The sequence below is a fragment of the Falco peregrinus genome, chromosome 5 (assembly GCF_023634155.1).
Source record: "Falco peregrinus isolate bFalPer1 chromosome 5, bFalPer1.pri, whole genome shotgun sequence".
In the NCBI taxonomy this organism is placed as follows: domain Eukaryota; kingdom Metazoa; phylum Chordata; class Aves; order Falconiformes; family Falconidae; genus Falco; species Falco peregrinus.
Window position 1 is genome coordinate 81,473,792 of NC_073725.1, and position 22,386 is coordinate 81,496,177.

The 22,386-nt window shown below is 41.8% G+C and overlaps 3 protein-coding genes across 6 annotated transcripts in view; 1 reads left to right on the top strand and 2 right to left on the bottom strand.

The window, feature by feature from the left end:
- The window catches only part of DCUN1D3 (defective in cullin neddylation 1 domain containing 3), a 19,712-nt gene extending 18,070 nt beyond the window's left edge, over positions 1–1,642 (bottom strand). Inside the window, exon 1 of one of the 3 annotated variants that reach the window (XM_055806219.1) lies at positions 1,507–1,642. The gene's annotated coding sequence lies outside the window, so the exon portion shown is untranslated. Of the gene's footprint in view, positions 1–861; positions 1,431–1,506 lie in introns of those variants that run through there. The other 2 variants (XM_055806221.1, XM_027778756.2) reach the window with 2 other exon arrangements.
- On the top strand, positions 1,595–12,084 carry LYRM1 (LYR motif containing 1). Of its 2 annotated transcripts, XM_055806225.1 has the most exons (5): positions 1,605–1,746; positions 3,407–3,521; positions 8,853–9,011; positions 10,046–10,138; positions 11,772–12,084. In XM_055806225.1, the coding sequence occupies exons 2-5, from the start codon at positions 3,489–3,491 to the stop codon at positions 11,886–11,888; spliced, it is 402 nt and encodes a 133-aa protein (XP_055662200.1). In that variant the 5' UTR covers positions 1,605–1,746; positions 3,407–3,488; the 3' UTR covers positions 11,889–12,084. The 2 variants fall into 2 exon arrangements, with proteins under 2 accessions (XP_055662201.1, XP_055662200.1); XM_055806226.1 differs by lacking the exon at positions 3,407–3,521 and having other exon boundaries at positions 1,595–1,746.
- Positions 12,085–14,979: 2,895 nt separating this feature from the next.
- The window catches only part of DNAH3 (dynein axonemal heavy chain 3), a 67,034-nt gene continuing 59,627 nt past the window's right edge, over positions 14,980–22,386 (bottom strand). The window contains exons 59-62 of the mRNA XM_005228940.4: positions 21,541–21,683; positions 20,764–20,968; positions 19,348–19,485; positions 14,980–19,166 (exon numbers count right to left, since the gene is read on the bottom strand). Coding sequence (XP_005228997.3) covers positions 18,813–19,166; positions 19,348–19,485; positions 20,764–20,968; positions 21,541–21,683 — 840 coding nt within the window. The 3' untranslated portion in view covers positions 14,980–18,812. The remainder of the gene's footprint in view (positions 19,167–19,347; positions 19,486–20,763; positions 20,969–21,540; positions 21,684–22,386) is intronic.

Below are 22,386 nucleotides of genomic sequence, written 5' to 3' on the forward strand. Positions count from 1 at the left end.
GGTTTTCCACAGATGACTAACACACCTGTGTGGGAAAGATTTTAAAGACAGACTACAGAACTGAAAAGAGCATGAAGTCAGACCTCTCTACTTTCACATGAAATCTCAACCAAGGGACTATGTTTCCTTTTCCAAGGATTATCTTTCCCCAGGAAAACACCCAGCGCCGTTCAGATGCACTCGAAAAACAGCAGTACTCCGCCATTCTCGCTCCCTATTGCTAGCCCAAATAAAGCACTAATACCATAGTTACACATTAACTGTTTAACAAAGAGGCTCTCACACAGATAATAAGAGTGTGTTTAGAAGAGATGTCTTTTGATCAACTGTTCTCCCAACAAAAGGGACCAGACCAGGCAGCACAACTGCCACTGCCAGCGAGGCCCATCTGCAGTTTCCAGAAGGGTAAGGCAGCCCTGTGCTGTGTCTGTGCAGCTACACCCCTTCTTCCCACACACTTAACCGATCACCCCTTTAAATGACGCGTCAGACACTGCCATTTAAAAAAGGGGTTACCAGCTGCGGATCGATGCCGTATTCCGATAACTTGGCATCGGACCGCTCAGTTACCACTGTAACGTTCTGAAGGACAGCATTAGCAGCAGCGTTAACTATTTAAAAGATAATCAATGATTCTTTCCAGCAACCGCAGCACTAATAGAAAAGGCATGTTCTTTCCGCCGGTGCGTGCTGGGAGCACTGGCCGTGCCGGCTGTCCCCATCCCGGGGGGCGGCCGGGGGGGACCCGGGCAGGCTGCAGCCTTCCCGGGAGGGGCAACCGCACCCGGGGCAGGGAGCAGAACTGGAGTGAGAAGGAAAGTGGCTGCGCAGAGGTGGTACGTTCGCATTAGGAGAAGCTACCTGGGAGTAAGCGGCTCTACAGCTCCTGTCTCCGCCTGCGCCCGGCCCCCGGCCAGCACCCACCGCCCGGCCCCCGGGCACAGCGCGGCGCCGGACAAAGCGGCCGGTTCTCCAGCGCGGGGCCGCCCGCAGCCCGGCGGTGTCAGGGGACGCGCTGGGACCCCCAGGCGGCACACGGCAAAATAAAAAATATAAACCGGGCGGCGGCGGCAGCAGCGGGGCTCGGGGCAGGCTCGGCCGCGCTGCCCGCCCCACCGCCCCGCCGGCCTGCGCGGAGCGGCACCGGGCACAGCGCCCGCAGCAGCGCCCGGCACCGGACCGGCGGCACCGGGGCAGGCTCCGGCTCCCGGCCGGGCACGCCGGCACCGTCCCAGCGGCTGCCAGCCCCGGCGGCCGGCCGGGTCTGCGGCTCCCGAGGGGGGCTTCGCCGTGAGGGGGCAGCGGCGGCGGCGCGGGGTCCCCGGCGCCCAGCCGGCCCTGGCGGGGCTGAGGGGCAGAGCGGCGGCCCCCGCCACCGCCCAGCCTGCCGGCCGAGCGCCGCAGCCCGGACCGGGCCGAGCCCCGCGCCGTTCCCGCCGCCGTCCCCCCGCCCGCGGCGCCCGCAGCCCGGCGCGGACGGGAAGAGACATGGTCCAAATCACTCACCTCCCCGGCTCCCTGCGAGACTGCCGCCCCCGCCCCGCATCACTTCCGGGGGCGCGCAGTCAGCTGGCGGCGCCGCGCCCTGACGCAGCGGCAGCGTGCCCGACGCCGCACGCACGGTGAGGGCAGGGAGGGCGACGGGCGGCCGCTTCCCTCGCCCACCGGCGCGGGGGGACGGGGCCCAGCGGGGCGGAACCGCCGCGCGAAGGCGGGGAGCGGGGTCCCGGCGCGCTTCTCCCGAAGGTAAGGCGAGGGGGTGGGGAGCCGGCAGGCCCACTCGCGGGGAAGGGGGAGGGGAGGGCAGAGGAGAGGCTGGCGGCTGGGAGCGTTGGCCAACCCCCTCTGCTTCGCGCGTTGGTTCCGCCCCGCTGCAGGGGGCAGTGCTGCCCCGGCCGCCAGGGGGCAGCAGGGTGCCCGCGCCTGCGGCGCCCCCCGGCGGCCGGGCGGCACCGGGCAAAGACGGGGGTGGGGCGGGCAGCGCCATCTTAACACCGCTCCCCCCAGTGGCGCACAGCGTGTGGGGCACTGCCAAGCCCCACGGCCGCCCAGCGCCCGCCCGCATGCTGCTGGCTGAGGCCCTCGCCGGTGTAGGCCTGGCTCCCAGAGCGAGGAAGGTGGCGGCTCCGCTGCCCAGCCCCATCGCGGCTGTGGGGCAGCCCAGCTCCCGGGTGGTGTGGGGAAGGCCCTGTGCGACGTGAGGCCTCAATTGCTGGCCTGGGCCTGCAGCTCATATCAGGGAGGTGTCCTCTGCGCCCCCCCAGGCCTGAGGGCCTTGTCCCCACAGAAACTGGGAGAAGACTCAGGGGCAGATGAAGCGGCGCTTTCCCGGGCCCCACATGCCACTGCCTTCGTGCTGGCTGTGAAGCAGGAGGCCCCAAAGGCAGATCCATGCACCATCGGGGGAGTCTGGTGCAAACACTGTCTGAGGCTTTGCTGGCAAAATTGTGAGTGGGATTCACACACTTGATTTCCAAAAAACAAATCATTTTTTCAATACATGCCCTGCTATAGTTCATGAACAAAGGCTAAAAATCCGATCTATCGATGTCCTGGGACCGAAGCGTTTGGAAACCGAAGCAGTGGGTTCATGAAATGAATTATATTAAATGACCCACAGAATTAAGTAAGAAAGGGGTTAGGGAGGATTGTTTTTCTACTAGCGTTAATATTTATACCTGTCCTCGAGTTTGGGAGCATTTCCAATGCTGGAAAATATTTCTATTCATGCACTCAGTTGCATTTGGCTCAAAGCCAAGATATGAATAAGGTGCATAAATCCATACTGGCTTTTGTGTTCATGTTGTATCTTTGTATGCTTCTGTATTATATAAGTAAGGCCATCCCAGGATAGATGAGACTTCATCTTCTCTGCTAAATTTGTTGTACTGCATTAAAACCTCTTTCTCTGCTTGTAATGGATAGAAAACTAAACACAAAGGAGGAGAAAATGGTTCTAAATGGATGAAAGCATGAGCAATATTGTTGCACAAGACTAGGGACAAGTTCATATAGCTTTAGAGTTTACCTGGACACTGCTTGCTTTTCAGGAGAAAGCTAGGAAATATATAAAGCAATTTTTTTTTTGTTTCCCCTCCTCTTCTCCACGGTCTAAGTCAGCATTTCTGTTCTTCCTGATGCTACTACAGCACAGGAGCACTCCCAGAGCCAGTCTGTATGTCCTACTAAAACTGCGTAACACCTTGACCACCTCAGACTAAGAAGATGAAAACTCTGTGATCAAAAGCAACTAATTAAGGGTTTCCACTTCCATTTATTCAAATGAAGAGAATGCTGTAGAATTCTAATTTTCTGCAATTTCACTTATTTGAAATTACATAGGAAAACCAGCGATAAAATCCAAGTCCTTGCTTTTACTATTTGATTATATTCTCTTTGCATGCAGTTTCCTTTTTCTGATCAAAAGACCACTCCGTAGGGAAGAGAAAGCTTAAAAGAGATCCAGGCTCAGTTAGAAATCCACTAGGATGGCAGAGTTCCCATCCCAGCTGATGAACAGTGTAAGTACAAAGACTTATTCCAAGAGGCTGGTTGAGGTGTTGATCATGGCTTCACATCAGGGTTTCAGATCACTTCAATTTGCCAGCAGAAAGATACTGGCATGACAAAATCCAAAACCATGTGAAAGTCCCTTGCTTTCAGGTATTACTAAATAAAGTGATATAGTAACTTGGTTCTTTTCCACCAAATCTGCACAGATTTATGATTGCAGCTTGTAGATGGAAACAGTGAGAAACATGTGGAGTCAAATTAATCCTTGATGGAAATGTCTTGAAATTTACAGGCTTGTGTCACCGGTGGTAGAAGTGAGGATGTAACACCATCATGGAAGAATATGATCTTTCTTTTTAGTTTGTTTTTCACTACGTGAAGATGGACTATTTTAGCTGTGATTGAAGTTTTGCTATGATTTGGTTTTGGCTGAATCTTAAGTATGAATGTTCGATCAAGAATGAAAATCAAATCAAGTTTTCACTTTGCTAGGTACATACTGCAGCCACATGTGCTCGATGTTTGCAGGGTACTAGCTGTCACAGGGCACTAAGTCCTTGATTTGAGTTAAGGAAGATAAAATTACTTTTGTGGAAACTGGATTTTGAAATTTAGTATCACTGGAAGGCACGTGACCTGCCTGGCTATCACAGGCATCTGTGACCCCTTCTCTTTTCCCTGTGCCACAGGAACTCATTGTTTCAGTAGTTGTCCCTCAAGGAAATGACAGACCAAATTCATTGCTGCCTTAAAAACCACAGACTCATTTTGGCAGACTTGCACGAAAGATGAATATGGATTACTGACCTCTAGTTGCTGTGGATAGCTGTGAAAGGAATGATTGATTATCTGTCGCATTAGCAGCAGGAGAGAGACTGCAAGTCACTCTTCAGCTAAGTAGTGTAATTTAGCTCTTAAAAAAAAACCACAATGGCCAGATGCGAGCAATTTTTTGCATCTCTTTAAATAAACATTAGGCAAAGACTGCATTTGGAAATATGAGATACAGATTGTCATATAGGCTGTAGCTGGTGGTGTTCCATACTTCAATGTTGATACAGTATGCTTTTGAATTGTGTCATTTATTTCCCTAACAGGAATGCGATCATAGTTGGATTCAGAAGGCAGTCAGCCCAGCAGTTTGTTATTGTGTCTTTAGGACTCCTTGCCAGTAGCAAAGCAGCTGTCAAATAGAAGTTGTGTTGCTCCTAAATAAAACATTTTACATCTTGAGAAGTTCAAAGCTGCTTTTTTCAAATTATTTCACACAGAGTTCTGTTCCCCACTGTCTCCTCCCCTGAGCAAATATGGTTTCAGCATCAGCACTAAGTGTGTGTTACTAATGTGTGCCCTAGTTAGCTGGGATGTGGAAGAGGAGATCTATTGTTTTAAAATATCCTTTTTTTCCCCATGGGCTATTACTTTCACCCTTTGTTTCCTAAAATCCTCTATGTACTTGCTGCTGGCAGATTTTATGTTTAAAATGAGTAGCTAATGCTTGACTCAAAAACAAAGGATGAAATAAAGCAGACTTACTGCTTCAGCAAAGGAGCGGTGCAGACAGGAGAGCACTGGACACACATGCTTAGCCAAGCATCCCTGGCTGGGAAGCAGCTCTAGTTTAGCTGCTCCTATATAAGTAGTCAGTCTGTGCAACTTGCCTTCCATCCTAACTGCATTTTCACAGTGCACTATTGGGGTCGCGTTACAGTGCAGTTGACAGATTCCTTTCCTTATAAACTTTTAATTTAAATTCTAAACAAATCTGCAAATAGCAAAAGACAATTGGTGTTTCACTGATTGTTCAGATTATTGAACTTTTAGGTCAACCATCTAAAAATCCAAATGAATTTTTGTGTGTTTGTTTCCTGAAAGAAAAACTTATTACATTTTATAGTCTAAAGGATTATTTGTTTAAATTAATGATGAAAAAAGTTTGCGTCTTCATCATGCAGTAACTCATTAACTGCTCAAGCCTCCTTTGCAAGTTTGGATACAATGGGATATTTCATGTGCTTGATCTGCATGTTGATAACAGGGGTTTGCATGGAGATCAAAAGAACGATACAACCCTGCATTGTCAGAACTCTGCCACAGCATCCAGCAAATGCTTATTTGGGGAGGCAACGCTTGGCTTCCCTCCAAAGGCTTAATTCGAACAATCAGCTCAAAACCAGCCTGCAATCTGCCACTTTTCCCATTGATAAGTCTGTGCGTCCAGACCTACCTTTGACCTCTCCCGGTTTGTTTTGTTGCAGTAAACACCTGAAATTTGCTCAGCTAATACAACAGCCCTGTACTTTTTGTCAGAAACGCCTGTGGTTAACCTCTGTGGGCTGCATTCTGCAATAAAGTGAAGGGTGGTAGAAGTTAAACAATGGGTGTGACTACCACAAGATGAGTGTTAGTGGGAAGGTGGTGTAACATCCATTTAGCATTCCAGAGATGTGAAATATAATTATGATTTAAATGCCGAAGATTTAAGTTGCAAGATGAGTAACTACAAGGACATGAAAGCTTCCCTTATCTTCCTTTCTGTCCTACTCACAATCATTTTGCACACCCACAAAACTAATACAAGTAGTGTCACTTGATGAAGTTACACCTGATACATGACTTGTACCATCACTTACATTTCTGTCGATAAGGGCTCTGTTTATACCAAAGAAAAAAATCCCAATCTCATTTACAACATTTTAAGTTGGAAGTAATTTTGCTCTTGGTGGGATTATTCCCTGTTTATACTCCCACACAGAATCTGACACAGGATTTAAATTTCTTCCTATTTGCTCTCATCCTTTTCCGTGATAGATGGGGGCCTCTGTCTGTGAAGGGCTCCTCACACCTTCATTTATGCATCTTTGCAGAAATGGTTTATAAGCAGGTCTGTAATGTTAGAAATTGTTGACTAAACGAGCCATGGGAGCAGCTGGTTGCTGAATATATTTGAAAAGCTGCTTCATGTCTTTTACATCATTTAGCATATGTGGGAAGGAGAGCAATAATTTGGAAGTGGAGCCTATACCTAGATGAGGGCTACACAGTTCTGTATGAATTCCAACACCAAGAAATGAAAGAAAGAAAAAAAGTTCTAGGTGGGGGACCAGAAGCAACTGACAGGGAAAAAAAATATTGTTGGCTCTGAACTTTTAAACAAAATCTTTATAAACAGGTTCTTGATATGTTTACAATCCAAAAGCAACAGGTATGATTACATCTCCGAGCAAAGGGCATGCACTGTCCCATGTTGTGGCTTTGGAAATTGTCCCAATGCATAGATCAGAATTTAAACCTGTATTTTAAACATTTTTTTTCCCTGACATTATTCCTCTTGTTTTCTTTATGGACTACATGAAAACCTCAACTGAAAGTTTCTAGTGCCGTCAGCTGTTATTAGCTGTCAGCAGGGAACAAAGAGTATTACCAGCTCCGCCAGAGCTGACACCTTCAAATAAAAGTAGAGGGGTGAGGCCAGGAGGGGCTTGAGGTGAGGACGTGATTTAGGACTCAGCCTGTGCTAGGTCAGCCCTTGTAATGGAACTATTTATTATCTTTACAAAATATGCACTTGACAAAGGGGAGCAATGATTTTTCAGATACAGAGACATGTGTAGCTTTGTGCGTGACTAATTTTATTGCCTAAAATGGAGCTGTAGAGCGGATAAAGCGAAGCATTTATTCCAAAGTGTTTGACGAGTTGGGACTACCTAGCTATTTTATTGCAGATATTTGTTTGCTAGAAATACCATAAATATTTACGAAAAATGCTTTCTGCTGGGTAGGAAGAATCATTTTTATACCTGGGGGAAAAAATATGATTGGTTAAACATTTTAAAATACAAAGAGCAAATTAAAAATGTTCTAAGAATCAGAGAAAACCAAGTTTATGTCTGTACTTCTTAAGATCCCTAACAGAGTCATGAATCAACAAAAAGTCTTTAGATAGAGCAACAGTTAAGATAAAAAAGGCTAGGATTTAATAGTTTGGGATTTTTTAGCAAAACGAACTACAGCCCCAATCCTGCCTACAGGTTAGCATCTGTAGTTCTGACTTTGGTGAGGAAAAGATGGTGTGACTGACCGAAGCCACAAGAGACTGTTAGGAAATACCAGTGGAGCTGCTGTGGTGGAGGCAGCCACCTGAGAACTGTATGGCCTGAGAAGACTTTGGTCCAAAACCCTTTTACTACTGGCACTAACAGGAATTGCCACAGACTGCACATTGATGAGCGACAGCCGCATTGCCAAGCTTTCCGCAGCGGTCCGGGTGTCTACAGGTCTGATTTCAGGGTAGATTCAACCACAGTAACTAGAGCTCCAGGGTGGCAAATGGATCCTGTGACAGTCAGAGAATGTCCTGGCCCTGACACTTGTTCCTTGTCATATCCATGTACTTACTTTGCAGTGCTGCTGCATCTTCCATTTGGACAACGAGGTACCTGCGACAGCTGTGGTGTCCCTAAAGTTGAACTCATTGTTTCTGCAAATCTACTCCATGTCAGAAGTGTTGTTACTCCAGCAGTGGAGTTTGTTTCAGGGATATTTGTGGTCTGGCGTGAAACAGTGTCATCACTTACATGATAAAATACTCATTTACATGGAGTAAGAATAGGATTTCATTCTTGATTTCTGACAAAGATTCTTACTGCGCCTGCAGGCTGATTCAGTGGGCTCAGCAGGTACACAGCTCTCTGAAAATCAAGACATTCAGGACTTTCGTAAATCCACAGCTGGTCTGCCTCTCCTGCAGTGCTTAGATAAAATAGCTTTCATCACCTTTTCATCACATCAAACTCCAGCTGAATCATTACTACATACTGTAGTGGTGTCACAAATAAGCTCTGAAATCTACACTGGTTTTCAGCAATATCATGGTGGTTTTATGATGTATTTTTATTCAGAGAGTTCAAGATGCTTTGCAAAGATAGGGTCCGCATTGGTATGACAGCTTCACAGGAAGGGGGATGCTCAGAGTTTCGGTGACTTGCCCAATGTCTGTTGCAAAATAGCAGTGAAATACAACCTGGGCTTTCTTGTACCAGGGTTCTGACTCAGCAGAGCGCTAAAGGAAATGCTTAACTTTGAGCAAGAGCTCAAGCTGTTTGAATGGAGACAGATTTAAGTATCAGTTTAAATACTTTGCTGGACTTTGTCTTCAGCTTTCAACAGCTAATTATTGTTTACAGCTATTTCCGATTTTTTCATATAGCTCAGCATATCTTTAGATGGTAGAAATATTTTTTAACTAATTCAGTTGTGTGGAAAAGTGTACTGCTTGTTGGCCTTTTAGCAACTCAAATGTTAACGCATATGTTTGGGGGTTTGTGTTGCTTTTTTAGATGACACCAGTTACTCGACAAGAAGTTCTTGGCCTTTACCGCAAGATATTCCAGATAGCCAAAAAATGGCAATCGGCATCAGGACAGATAGAAGAAACTATTAAAGAGAAAGAGTACATTAAAAATGAAGCCAAAACATTATTCCGAAAAAACAAAAACGTGAGTGTCCTTACAGTTTTGAATTTCTGAATGGTTCCTCTCTTGCTCTTTGCACTGTCTCAGTGACTGGATACTAAGATATGAACTTAAGAGATGATTGCCCAAAATTTCATTCATCTTAAATGCTGGTGTATTCAGGCAATTGTTCAAATTTCACCCCTGAAATAGTAATAAGAAAACTCAAACCATTTCAGCTCTTCATTAACTACGTAGAAGTCTAAAAGGTACAGAGCTTTCACTAAAAAAATGCCAAGAAAAAATTAAATTCCAAAGATACTGCCTATGTAACTGAAGCAGTTTTTGATCTTTTAGCAAGTTAGCTAAGTGTATCATTACCCATGCTATGGCAAAGCTCAGTAGCTTCTTACACTTTTTTTTTTTCCCCCAAAGCAGCAATTATTGGCACTTCTTTTAAAAGAAGCACTTTTTTTTTTCTTAAGGAAGAAATTTCAAACCTTCAGAACCCTTTTGTAAGGGGCAATACAGACTCTACGGTAATCAAAGGTCCTCCTTGTAATTAAAGATCACAATACCTATTTTGGTCTGGGACTAAATGCAAGTAATGCAAAATCAAGAAGTGAATTTAAGTCCCAATTAGCACCACATTTCTCACTTCAAGGGGAGTTTCTGGATAGGATGATAACAGAATGTAGACTAAGGAGTCTCTTCCCTTTCTCCTCTAGCTACCTTGCAGAGTGACAAATGGGTGAGTGTGGTTTTTCCATGGATGTATTAGTATTTACAAGTGTATTGTCTTTTTACAGAGAAAATACCATGTTTGGGTAAAAACTTCCTTCTGTAGCCTCAGTCATGACAGCCTCTGGGCCTTAATATCCAGTGCCATCAAGCCCAGAACTGTTGAGTCAACACAAATACTAATGTTACCTTTTATGGATGTGAAAAATACAATCATTGTATCCTTGGGATTGCCAAAAAAAGCTAAAGAAAGTCATGTGGCTGTGCATCATTTACGCTTGAGCTTCCAATTGCTAATTGCTGTACTTGGTACAAAAAATTTGTTTGTATGATCTTAGGTAACAGATCCAAAATTGATTAAGCAGTGTATAGAAGAATGTAAGGCAAGAATAGAAATTGGACTTCACTATAACATCCCCTACCCAAGACCTGTGAGTATAAATCTAGTCACAAAGTCTTAAGCTATATCCACTTAGCTCTCACTGGACAATAAAACTGTAAGTTCACATCACTGTCACCACGCTGTGTTTTTTAGATGAGCCAATATTTAAGTGCTGTGCTACATCAGAGCCAAATAAGCCAAATGTATATTGAAATGTTCTCCATCTATCTTACTATGCTGTAAATTGGCTAATTTCTTCTCAAAATAAGAAGTGAAAGCCTAAATAGAGTTGCATGAGCTAAACTTCTAAGGCCTGTGAATATTTAGGCAGTCTTGTCCGACTGATAAATGTAGAAAAAGATTGCAATGGAATCAAATCTGTTAATCTTTCCACATAATAAAAAAGAATGAGAGAATAATATGTCTATCATAGATACAATCATTTTCATAGCCTACATTACTGGTAATTGTTCTCCTGGTCTTATAAAATCAAGTCTTATAAAACCACCTGCCTATGTTGCTGCTTCTTTCCCCCTGTTCCTAGAGAAAAACACGTCCAAGATTACTGACATGCTGGAAGTTGCAGCAGTGTCTTCTATTGCATCATTCAATACAGTTTCCTCACTGCCCAGCCACTTCTGTCTGTAGTACTTTACGCTGCCTCCCATAGAGACTTCCTCTCTACTCCTGTTGATTACATTTTCACACCTATAGTTCCCTTATCAAGGCAGTTATGGTCAAAATTATATTGTATCTTCATCAGATGCTTGACTAGAATATGATCACTGTTAGCATCTGTTTCACACAATAGCTTTTTCTTTTTCTCCAATATACAGAATAACTGCACATCTGGCAAACAGTGCTCCTAGAAATGGGTTTAAAATGTATGCTCTGCAGTGGCTTCAAAATCCCAAAGGATCAGTCTTAGATCAGCTCTCTCAGACAAACTGGATAATCATTATTTTTCAGATTCTAGAAATCTCTATTGCCGCTTGAGTCAGTGTTTTTACCACTGTTTGCACCTAAACAGCTATCTTACAGGCTGACAGCCTCAGCAACAATAACATCTGACTGCTAACACCTACATTTTTCAATCACTTAAGGGGAACACAGCTGCCTGACTCCCACTAACAGTCTGATGAAATACAAAGACTTTGTCAATCAAAGGGAGAGTCTGTCACCTATTGCTCCCTCTGCTTGTAAAGTCAATGACATTGATTGTGCATTTTAATATGGTGTATATAACCATGCCAATAAGGAGGCAGTCTTTCAATACATACAGTTCGGGATTATTTTGTGACTTGTTAGATAGGTATGAAAAAACTGCAGTGCTTTAAGACAATTGTTAGGGTTTTCTAGGTCATACGGTTCTGGAACATTTTCAGGAGTCCTATTTCAATAAGTATTTTATCATTACAGTCTGATATCAAGCTGTAGAACGAGGTTACCAAACCCTAGAATATATAGGATTTCAATAAACACAACATTTAGGGGCTCTAAGTTGTATCACTAATCACTCATAGCACTCCTCTTAGAAATCTAATTTCTAAGAGACAGTACAGTTGCCCCCTCCAAAGTGTGAGGAAATTATTTAAAACTCAGTGAAACCTAATCTGTATATATGCCTTCTTTTTCTTGTAGCTTCTCAGTTTGCACCTAACTGGTGGGATTTTCTTTTCCAGATCCATCTGCCTCCTATGGGTCTTGCCCATAAACAAGGCCGTACATTGCGACATCAGGAAAAGTTAAGGAAGATTTCTAAGCCAATATACCTGAAATCCCATGATGAACTTTCATAACCCTTCATTTAAGCTGTGGACTGCAATCCAGGTGATTTTTGTGCACAACTGTGAATGAAACTGTCTTGGTCACTTGCTGACACATTTCCTGAGGCCAAAAAGCTAATTGATACATTGCATATGATGGATAAGGTTGGTCTAATATTTATTACATTTCAACCACTGACTAATCAATAAAAGTAACACTTTTCAAGGAGTGAGGTGTGATATTAAGATTACTTTGACATCAGGACAAATTACAGCATGTTTTCAAACTCTGTTAATCTATAGCGGCATTCTCTAGTGGTCTGAGGATTATATATGCTCAATTGTGATTCAAGACAGTGCCTCGTGTAAGGGTCAACAAAAACGAAGAAAGTCCAGGAGAAGCAAGCGCAGTGCCTCCTGAGCTTCTACATGCAAGTGCAAATACAGTGACTGCATCATGCAGCTGCACTCCTTTCTCTCTTGTCCCTGCTCTGCCTGTTGTCCCTGGAGAAATGTTCCAGTTTGATGGTATCCTTATGGTGAAGTGTTGTTTCTAAATGGACAGTAGCAAAGAGACAGCAGAAATGCCACCACTCCTTTTGGCTTTTTGCAAACTGCAGAGGAGTGGCCTAGAGCCTCTATGTCAGCTTTTTTTCCCCTTTCCTTTGGAAAGGGTGTGAACATGAAACGCGAAGTTTGGAATGCCATTACACAACTTGGGGTAAAACATTCCAGTCCTGGGTTCCTCAGGTTCCCATGTACAGACTGACTGAAAACTCTCCCTTCAGGGTATCACGATGGGAGCGAGCTTAAGATGCTTTGGGTGTCCGTGGTGCGTTTTTACATGGTTAGCTTTTCCACATAATCACCACACTGGCTTTCTCAACAATTATTGTAATGTTAGGTTTTAACTCTTACATTATGGACAGAACCCCCAACTTTATTCAAGTATCTACAACTATCTCTTCAGTCTCTTAGGTCTGCGGGGTATTTCTGGTTTGCAGATGCCTCGTGAATGGAAGTGAAACAAAATTAATTTCCCCCTCACTGGCCACCAGTCGTTTTGGCTCCTTTTCAGTCCTCTGTTTTTTCCAGGCTGTTTACAAATTCTCTTCAGGGAAGTCAGGGGAGCCTTCTGCCCTTCAGGCTAGAAGTACCACTGAGACCAAGCTGTGGACAAGAGCCACACTGTACTGGGAGACTACATAAGCACAGCCAACAGCTGTGGGTTTAAGGACAGGTGGTAAAAGCAACAAGCTATTCCAGCTAGAAGCTAATGATGACAAAAAAGCAAATTTGGAAAATGCAGTGGATATTATTTCCTGTTAAAGCGGGCAAAACCAATGAAATCTCATTTTCTGAGCTCTCCAACTCACCCTAAACTCTCCAAGTCCTAATAGACAAATGGCAAAGAAATATTCTTGTCTACCTTAAAAATAAGTTAAAACTGGTCATGTGTGGAACAAAATGACAGTTCCTCCCCCAGGAATGTACTTGTAAGAATGAAAAAACTACAAGCAGATGAGAAAGTATGAGGAAAAAAGTGAGAACAGCGAGTCAGCACAACAGGTACCGGCTAGCCCAATTTCTCACTACCCTGTATGGCTCCAGTCCACAAAGGTATCTATTCCCATATAATTATTTCCTGGGAATGCCTCATGTGGGAAGTAATATGTAAAATGCCATTGTTCTGCCTGTCAGTGGGAGCTTTGCAAATTTACTGCTGCCAGGAAGACACAAAACTCCTTTAGCCTAGCAAAAGGGGGATGGAATAAAGACAGTAAAAACTAACATGATTATATACACTGCTTAATCCTTCACTGAAAGAAGTCCAAACACAGTCTTTTCCTGTCATTCTGCTATACCAGGGTAGAGACGTGTCAACTGAGCCAAACCAAACTGTGCAGAGACAAGGGTTTTGAATGGAAGCTTAGGCTCATTCTTTGCCATTAAACTATCATGTGAATCTTTTGGATTGTTAAAATTCATGTGGCTAATGAAGGTACTGATGTTGCGACTCATCAGGTGAATAAACAGTTATGTAAATGAGCAGGCTAAATGTACTGTCTATATTATAGTCACAACTCTGTCCTGAGCACGTATTGTAAGATGCAGATTATTTCAATGGAGCATCCCTGCAATTACAGAAGATTTACACTAAACTGAAATAACAACACAAGTCTGAGTTTATTTCTGAAGGGAAGTATAAATAAGCAATTTTTGAAAGGCTCAAGTAGCCTTAAGTAACTCAAATGAGTATCCACTTGCTTAACTGACAAGCCACTAAGTTGAACTGCAGTAACAGCATCGCATTATTTGAGATGCTTTAACATGCTAGATAGTCCATTAATTTTTCAAAATAAGTGTTTGAGAAATAATTACCTAGTGCCTGATCCTCATTACTTTCCAGCACAAGAAGGAAAAGACTGAAATTTGTTAAAACCTGAGGCTCTTCAGCTAAAAGGAAGAACTGAACCAACTCTTTTGTCAAGTCAGAAGAGCAAACCCCTTCTTTCACAGCTTAAGTTAAACTCTGTATGGAAAGGAGAAACTGAAATAGAGTTATTTGGTTTTGGAGGTCAAACTGGCAAACTACCATTCTGAGGGAGTTTCACAAAAAAATTTTCATCTGCAACTCAGTCCAACAGGTAGGCAGAGATGTCAGCTGGTACTCATTGTATTAAATTCTAACTTCTGTCAAGAAGTATCCCAACGATGGTGCGATATGTCATTCCTACACATTAATTTTAGTTGCAAAAAGATGTCCTAAAAACACTTTGAGTTCTTGAGAGTTTGTAATGCACCAGATCCAAGCACTCACTGTACACTTTCTCCTGCACTTCCTTAACTGTCTCTTACTCCTCTTCCAGTAAATACTGTCCCTTTCCAATTTATCACGCTAGTCAGGAGGTAACAGAAAAACTTAGAATAAAAGGATGACATTAGCTTTATATTCTTTAGAAATAAGTCCTGAGTTGCATGAACTCTCCTGCACGCTAACTGGTAGTAGTAGTAATGTGTTGGCATGATATCTGGCCTTGAATACTTAAATAATACCTCCTCTCTGAAAATTCTGTCCCTAACTCTATTATTAATAAGGTTGTAACTTATGAAGCCATGCACTTATAAACCCAAATTTAACACTAACATTAGCAAGTGCACAATCATTTAAGAAATGGACCCAGCACCTCCTTACTGAATGTGCCCCCTCAGTGTTGTCTAGGAGTGAGGAAATGCTCATTGAGTTGCAACAGTGACCCGATCTATTCCAAGGGAAGTATCACAGGACTGAAACAGGTTAAAATTAATTATCTGATCTATCTTCCTACTAATAGAAGTTTGTTCTTGTAATACCTGTTAGATCTGGAGAAAATAAGCAGCATGGACATCACTCCCTTGGGGCCCTACTGTGTAGTCATCAGAAATGGTATCAGTAATATCCATCTTTTATCCATAGACAGAAAGGTCATTTATGTGATCATACCTATAAATTAATTTCCAAGAATGCTAATTACAGGAGAGAACTACATCTTTCACTAATGTTTCTAATGTGATTAGGCAAAACATTCCAGCTCATAGGAACTCAAAAGTAGAAGAATTTGGGGCCTTTGTGCTGTCTTTTGTTTTTTCATTGTATAACTTTCCCTTTAACAGCCCAGCAGTGTTAAAATCAACAGACATAGTATTTTCTGTTTCTGGAATGGATTTTTGTACGGGTGAGGTAAGAGAAAGGTTTCCATCTCCTAAGAAAATGTACTAACCCTATCTGTCTCACAGCATCCCTAGCTGAAAACATCTCTCTGCTGTTCCTAAGGAAAACATCTCTCTTGCTCCGTAATGTCTATATACTGCATTTTTTGCCATATGCTCTCAGTTATTAGCAAGGCTGTGTATCTATGATTTCCAGTAATTACAGGTATTTTCTGTGATTTGTTTAATGAGAGCTTCTAATTAAGAAACAGAAATACTAAACCCGTAAAGCCAAGAATTCTACTACTACTATTACAAGGTACTTCATTTGTCCAAAAATGTTTCATATTTTTATTATGTCCATCTAACAGCTGAATTATCTTTTTTTTTTAAAAAAAAAATGCATCTCAGCCAAGAAACATTGTGAATTGTAATGTTTAACCAGCTTATCATTCCTCAGGAAGGTCCAGACAATGCTCAGGAAATAAGGTTGGAAAACTCATTTCAAAGAACCACAGAAAAATATCTCTAAGATATATATCCCTCAACAGTAAGTTCCAGTACTTTTTCTCCAATAGTAAGGGCAGCCCAGGAAATCACGTGCTTCAGTAATCATGGACTAAAGCAACTCAGCCATGCCTGATCCCTGCTGAAGGGGCAAGCAACAGATGCATGAAGCCTCTTTTCTCTTTTACAGGCTTCTCTCTTACCTATCTATTTTGGTCACATCTGCAAAAGCTTGAAATACATCTTTAATTACATTCTAAGAGATGCCTTCATTGCAGATCTAAACATTAACACAGAAGAAGCATTTAGAAAATCAACACAGTAACAAGGATATTGTACACAACATAGTACCAAAGCTGCTGTACATTCACAAGAACCACAACTGTGTCATTTAACAACCTATCCATTAGTGCTCGTTCACAAAAAGGCGTTAAAGAGAAACCCACATGGCAAGCTATCCCATCGTATTTTCAAACAGTTTAAAAGTTCCTTATCTTCATAAAATGTAATTTAGCTAGCATATACTAGTGAATCTGTCTTTTCATTTAAAATGGTTTAATTTGGAGGGCTGTGTTTGCAAGACTAGCATTATCTGAAGGATGAAGAAACAGTCCTCAAAGTTTAACTTCTCTTCATTTCAGTATTTTAAGAACGATTACTCTGTTGTCACCAGTCACTTGCATGCATACGCTCAAATCTAAATAGAAAGATCCTTTTGAGAGCAGTGACTGATCTGATCAATCCACAGGGCAGGATCTAATGGGCAGGTCCAGCCCCTTTGGCCTGCATGCAAAGCATCTGCAAAAGGAGGGTCATGACTGGATTGTGCTCTCTGATGCCACAGTGACCTAAATACTGATCTGAACTGCTGATGTAATAACAACAAAAATCAGATGCCACCATTTAAAAACACGGTAATTACCACAATGTAAAATATGTAGTAAATTTCAGTTAATTTTAATTACATGACAAGTACAAAGTATCTATGTTACTCTTACGAGGCTAAGAAAAGACAGGTTTTTTAAAGGACTATTAATCTTAATTTATTTATAGATCTTCTGAAACTTGATTCTCTTCTCAAAAATCATTGTCAGTTTGGGTGACTGGGCTCTAACATGCATAAACAAGTTTTATTTTTGTTATAGGTGCCAAATATCATTTAGTCTAAATTGTTAAGAGTAGTTTCTTCCTATCAGTAAGCTGAGACACCTGCACATCTCTATCCCCTTTATCAAATAAACAAATATCCATTAAGTGTCCTGACATGACACCTTTGCTGTAGTCACCATGTAACAATAAAGATGCACCAAATGCCTGCATACCGTACTGTTAATGAGGCATCAAATATGGTACACATGGTACATGAAGATACTGTACTAATTACCTATGTATATCTTTGTGCAGAGTAGCACTATACAACATACCTGTAACACTTCTTATCTGTTTTTTACCATTCTTAAAAGTTACTATTTTATGAGTATCTGTATAAAACAAACCAGTGGTTAATAAACAAATAATGAATACTGTTTTCAACCAGAAAAGCTAAGCACAACAGATAAATCCTATGACAAGAACCATATGCTTTAACGAGTAGTAGCGGCATCACTTAATGATTGTAGCAGGATACTAGGAATTGCTGAATTATAGCTGCATATCTTGACTTTGTGCGGCCTCGAGCAAGTCATTAAAATGCTGCAATTTGGGTAATGAAAAAAAAATACAAGATTCCAAATTAGTGGATGTTTATGCAGTGGGGTTTTTTTAAATGTTCGCCTTGATCTTTGTGCTTCTCTTGTAATGTGTACACAACAAGTCTAATGATGCATCTTTAGTACCTTCTTGGCATGCTGTGGGGATTAGTTAATGACTGCACAGCTCTTTGAAGATGTTCAGGCTACTTTATTTTTAATTAATGTTTGCAAGATGCTTTGAGCTTCTCTGATGAAAAGGCTTAAACAACTGAAAATTTTAGATGGTTATTAATCCAACATGCAAGAGGGCAAGACGAGGAAGTAAAAAAAGCTATGAGAGAAAGGAAAGAGCTCCATTTATTAGGCACCTGGGATATGTAGGTAAGTAATACTGAAATTAAAAAAGTTAAGAAAATATGAGACAAGCATACCGCTCTGAGAAATGGTAGGATCCCTATGCATGTGCTGTCTAGAAGTTTTCCATGAAAATTCCAAGGCACATCTTTCAAGGAGTGTCAGTTCCTATAGTTTTATAATACAGCTCTGGCAGTTCATTCTAGCTGAGGATTGGGTTTACGTGTTGACAACAGACTATTCTCTTATCCTTGCTCCTTGCCCTACATACTCCTGGGACACAGAAGTAGTAGGCAAATCCACAGAGTCTTAATTACATAAGTTGTGCATTAGATTCCCATTAAAATCAGCAGCAAAACTCTTCGGGCCCAATTTCATGGAACGAAGGAAAAAAAAACACTCTATGATAGCAACTAGGTGGTAATAATAGGATTTCACAAGATTTGTAATGACGTGGGTGGCACAGAGTTTGATGGGAGTTCTGTTCATTCTGATCTATGCAAGGGGATGCCCAGGCCTTTGAATTAAATTTCTGTTTCTAGTGTTCTGTTTTCAGTCATTCTTGCTCAGTGGCTGGGAAGGGCTAAAAACCAAAAGATTTGGGAGCTCCTTTGAAGTCAGTAGGAAATCATGATATAAAAAAAGACTGCAGCCATTGGGGAGTAAAATGTATCTTTTAATAACAAAATGCAAGGGTTTTTTGACTTGCGTACTCTCAGTCGTCTAACTGGCATAGGGCTGCCACACCTCGATTTATCCAGTGTTTCTGGGGCTTGTCTGAAGGGAGTTCAATTGAGAAAACATAGTTGGTTGAGTGGCCAGTAGTGGATAAGACACCTCTTCTTGCACTTGTCTTGTATACAGGGCATGAATAGATGTTCATGTGAAGAAATGTGGAACTTTCTCCAGGTTTCAGCCAAATTATGGGCAAAGAATCATAAAGGACTTTTGGAAGTGATTCTCCAATTACCAAGGATTCTCTATCCCATCGTGCACCTTCCAAATAAAGGCCTCTCACATAAGCCCCGTCTTCTGGAATTTTCTCCATTGTGTGCTCCTGTTTCATCACCTAGAATGATTAAACCATTGTTTGGTTTTATTTTTATCTGGAGTATATTAAATCCTGTAAGTGATAAGTCTGACACTACTCCTTTAAATAAAATTTCTTTTCATTTGAAAACTATTCCTTGCTGCCCCAGAACACGTTTACAGCTGTTCAAGAAAAACAAAATTTCTCTCCATTTTCTTACCTCAAATTCAAATCCAATACGGTCAATTGGGATGGCGTGTTTTCTGGCATAGTTTTGTAAAACACCAGTCAAAAAAGACTGAGTGAAGAAGAATCCTGAGAGCCAAAAGACTGTAGGTGGCCCATTGATGACCCAATCCTGAATTTGGAGAGAAAAAAACAAACGTAAGAAGAAAGACATTTGTGGCTTCACTGTGCCAATTCACCAGAAAAGGGATGTCTTTTCAGATACACTTAAACAGCACAATGAGATCCTAACCTTGGTGGGACCCCCTGGATGCTACCATTTGTTCTATATTTTTCAGAGACAACAAATCACAGATGTCAGTTATTTATGATGACAACAAAAATAATCACTTATTCTGAAACAACCAGAACTTAGTGCTACTGAGAAAGAAATTTCAAAAAGCAGCATAAGCATATTTTGGTAAGTCTAGATACTAGCCAGCAGGAAAAAAATAAAGAAAAATTATTACATTTGGACACTTTTATCAATATATCCTCTTTTGCAGTCTTGTAAACACCAATCTCCTAACATAAAAAAGGGCCAAATTTTCTTACATAGTGCCTTCACCAATCACTGTGAGGGCACTCACTACAGCCAACACGTCGGATCCTAGTAGAGGAAATCATTCCAGTACAAAGATACCAGACAAGGAGATCGCAGGCCAGTATCTTTGCTGGGTATCTCAAAGGAATTAGGAAAAACGAGGCAAGGGCAGAATGTCCCCACACTACTTTAAACCATTTGGAGTCAAAAGAAGCCCATATGCTACTCTGATCCAAAAAATGGAGAACTCTACTGCTTATACAAATCTTTTAGACACATCTTTCTAGCTTTCTCCTCCCCTGACTTGTATGAGATTCCACTATATCTCAGTACCTCATTTAAGGTACATCTGAAATTTTAAGTAATTTGAAGAGAGCACTAAGCATGCAAGTGAAATAACAGAAGGTTGAGTAAAGAATAAAACAACTTGTTCAAAAAGTGTGTAAAGTGGTGTCACTTTTTCTTTAAGTTGAAAGAGATTTACAGGCACATATAAAAAAATTAATAGTGCCTGTTATGAACTGTTTCTAAAGCATTTTCACACCTGGTTCAGTGTCCTTTGAGCAGGGAAGTCATTAAGACATCATTGCAAAGTAAAATGCATCTTCCAGAAACAGAAAAATGGAAATTGCCAAATGCAACACTGGATTAGCACCAAAGGATTATACTCTCAACTCACCCTGCTGAGCAACTGCCTGGCTAATTCCAGTGCTGTTAATGCAGCGTATATTTAGTCATGAGTATGTGCAAGTAGTTCACAATCGAGCTGTAAGGGTACTGCTGAGTGAGGGCAGTACTGACACACGTTTTACCTATTCAGCTTTCAGCTACCAAGGCCTTAGACCTGTCAGTCTCAGTTTAGCACACCTGGAAGAAGGCCAAACGACAGAGGAGATCGGACACATAACTTCCCAGTGGCTTCAGTGATGGATAGGATTTGGCAGCCCACATCGATGGTACTTTTCCCATTAGCATGCTGTTGAAAACATCTTCAAGTTCAGATGACATCAGCACTTGGCCTTTAATGGCTTTGACTAGAGTAATGAGGCTGCTCCGAACAACTTTAGTAAGCCTTCAGATAAAACAAAGAAATCATCATCTCATTATTTACTTCTCTAGCTGGCCAAAGACCTCAGAGTCCAACTTGCATGAAGGGCCAATCAAAGCTGGTGAACATTCTGTCAAAAATTCCTTATTTCACCTGTAGTTATCAGATCACTTACTTAACTTTGAAAAACAAAGAAAAAACACACAGAGAGAAATAAAAGACAGTGAAATTTCCCATTCTAGACAATGGAAATCAAGTGACAAGAGCTTTAAAGACTGTAGCACTAATTAACATAGTGTGCTGTGAGTACTGGGGCCTGGGTATGACTTAAAAAAAATAGGCTGCCCTACCTCAACACACCAAACTCAAATATGATTTAAGTTCATACTCCAAGAATATAGGTACTATTTCTACATTCAGGTAGTCATCCGCAGCTTTCAATCCTTTTCATAAGGTACATCCAAAGCAGAATCTATCACGTTAAGAACAATGTCTTATAAAAGGCTTGTAACTGTTTAAGGCTTGTGAGTGGCTAGCACTGATGAACACAAGCGTATTTCACTATTAGTAGTGCTACACAGAACACTTGGCCATACCTGTTAAATCGAATTATTTCTTGTCTAAGAACTGTATTCATGGACTCTTCGTAAAGTACCGGGTATACCTTCATAACCTCTTTAACATCAAAGCCATCTGGTAATTTGGATAAAATGTCCTGTGCCAAATCTTCAACGATATCCTGAAATCACAAGTTTGCAATGTACATGGAATTTCCCTTTTTTCACCTATTTTTATTCAGTAAATTCCACAAAACCCTATAGATTTTACATTTTTTCTATAAAACCACATAGGTATTTTAGTCCATTTTCCTAAAGAAATAATGCTTACATGCTCTTACTCCCTTTGTGCATCATCTTGTCTATCTCCACATGTGCCTGCTTGCTCCTTTTCCCTTCTCAATAATTTTAAATTTGTTAGGAATTTCATTGGAATTTGTAGAAAGGTTTTAGGTAACTTCTAAGGAAACCGGCAGTAGGGCAGACAAGCATAGTCCTACTGTTGCCACAATGAAGGAAAAGAAAGCATGCAGCATGGGGAAAATGGCAGGAAGACCATATGAATACCCCAGCCATGAGAGCAGCTTTACTTAGAGCATATTAGACACGAGAGAATATGATCACCAGACAACCCTGCCGGAAATGAGACTCCACCAAGTCCACTTTTCAAGAATCCACTTGTGTATAAAATACAGGATGACAAGTCTGAGGGGCTTGCAAGGTCATTTATCTGTGTCTCAAAGGGGCATCCTGAGCTGCCAGGACAGGATGAAGGAAACAAATTCCCAGCATCTTCACAAGCAGGATGAAGAGAAGAAATTCCCAGCATCTTCACAACCAGGTCCCATGAAGGGGTAGATGACAGGGAGGTCCATGTCTAAGTGA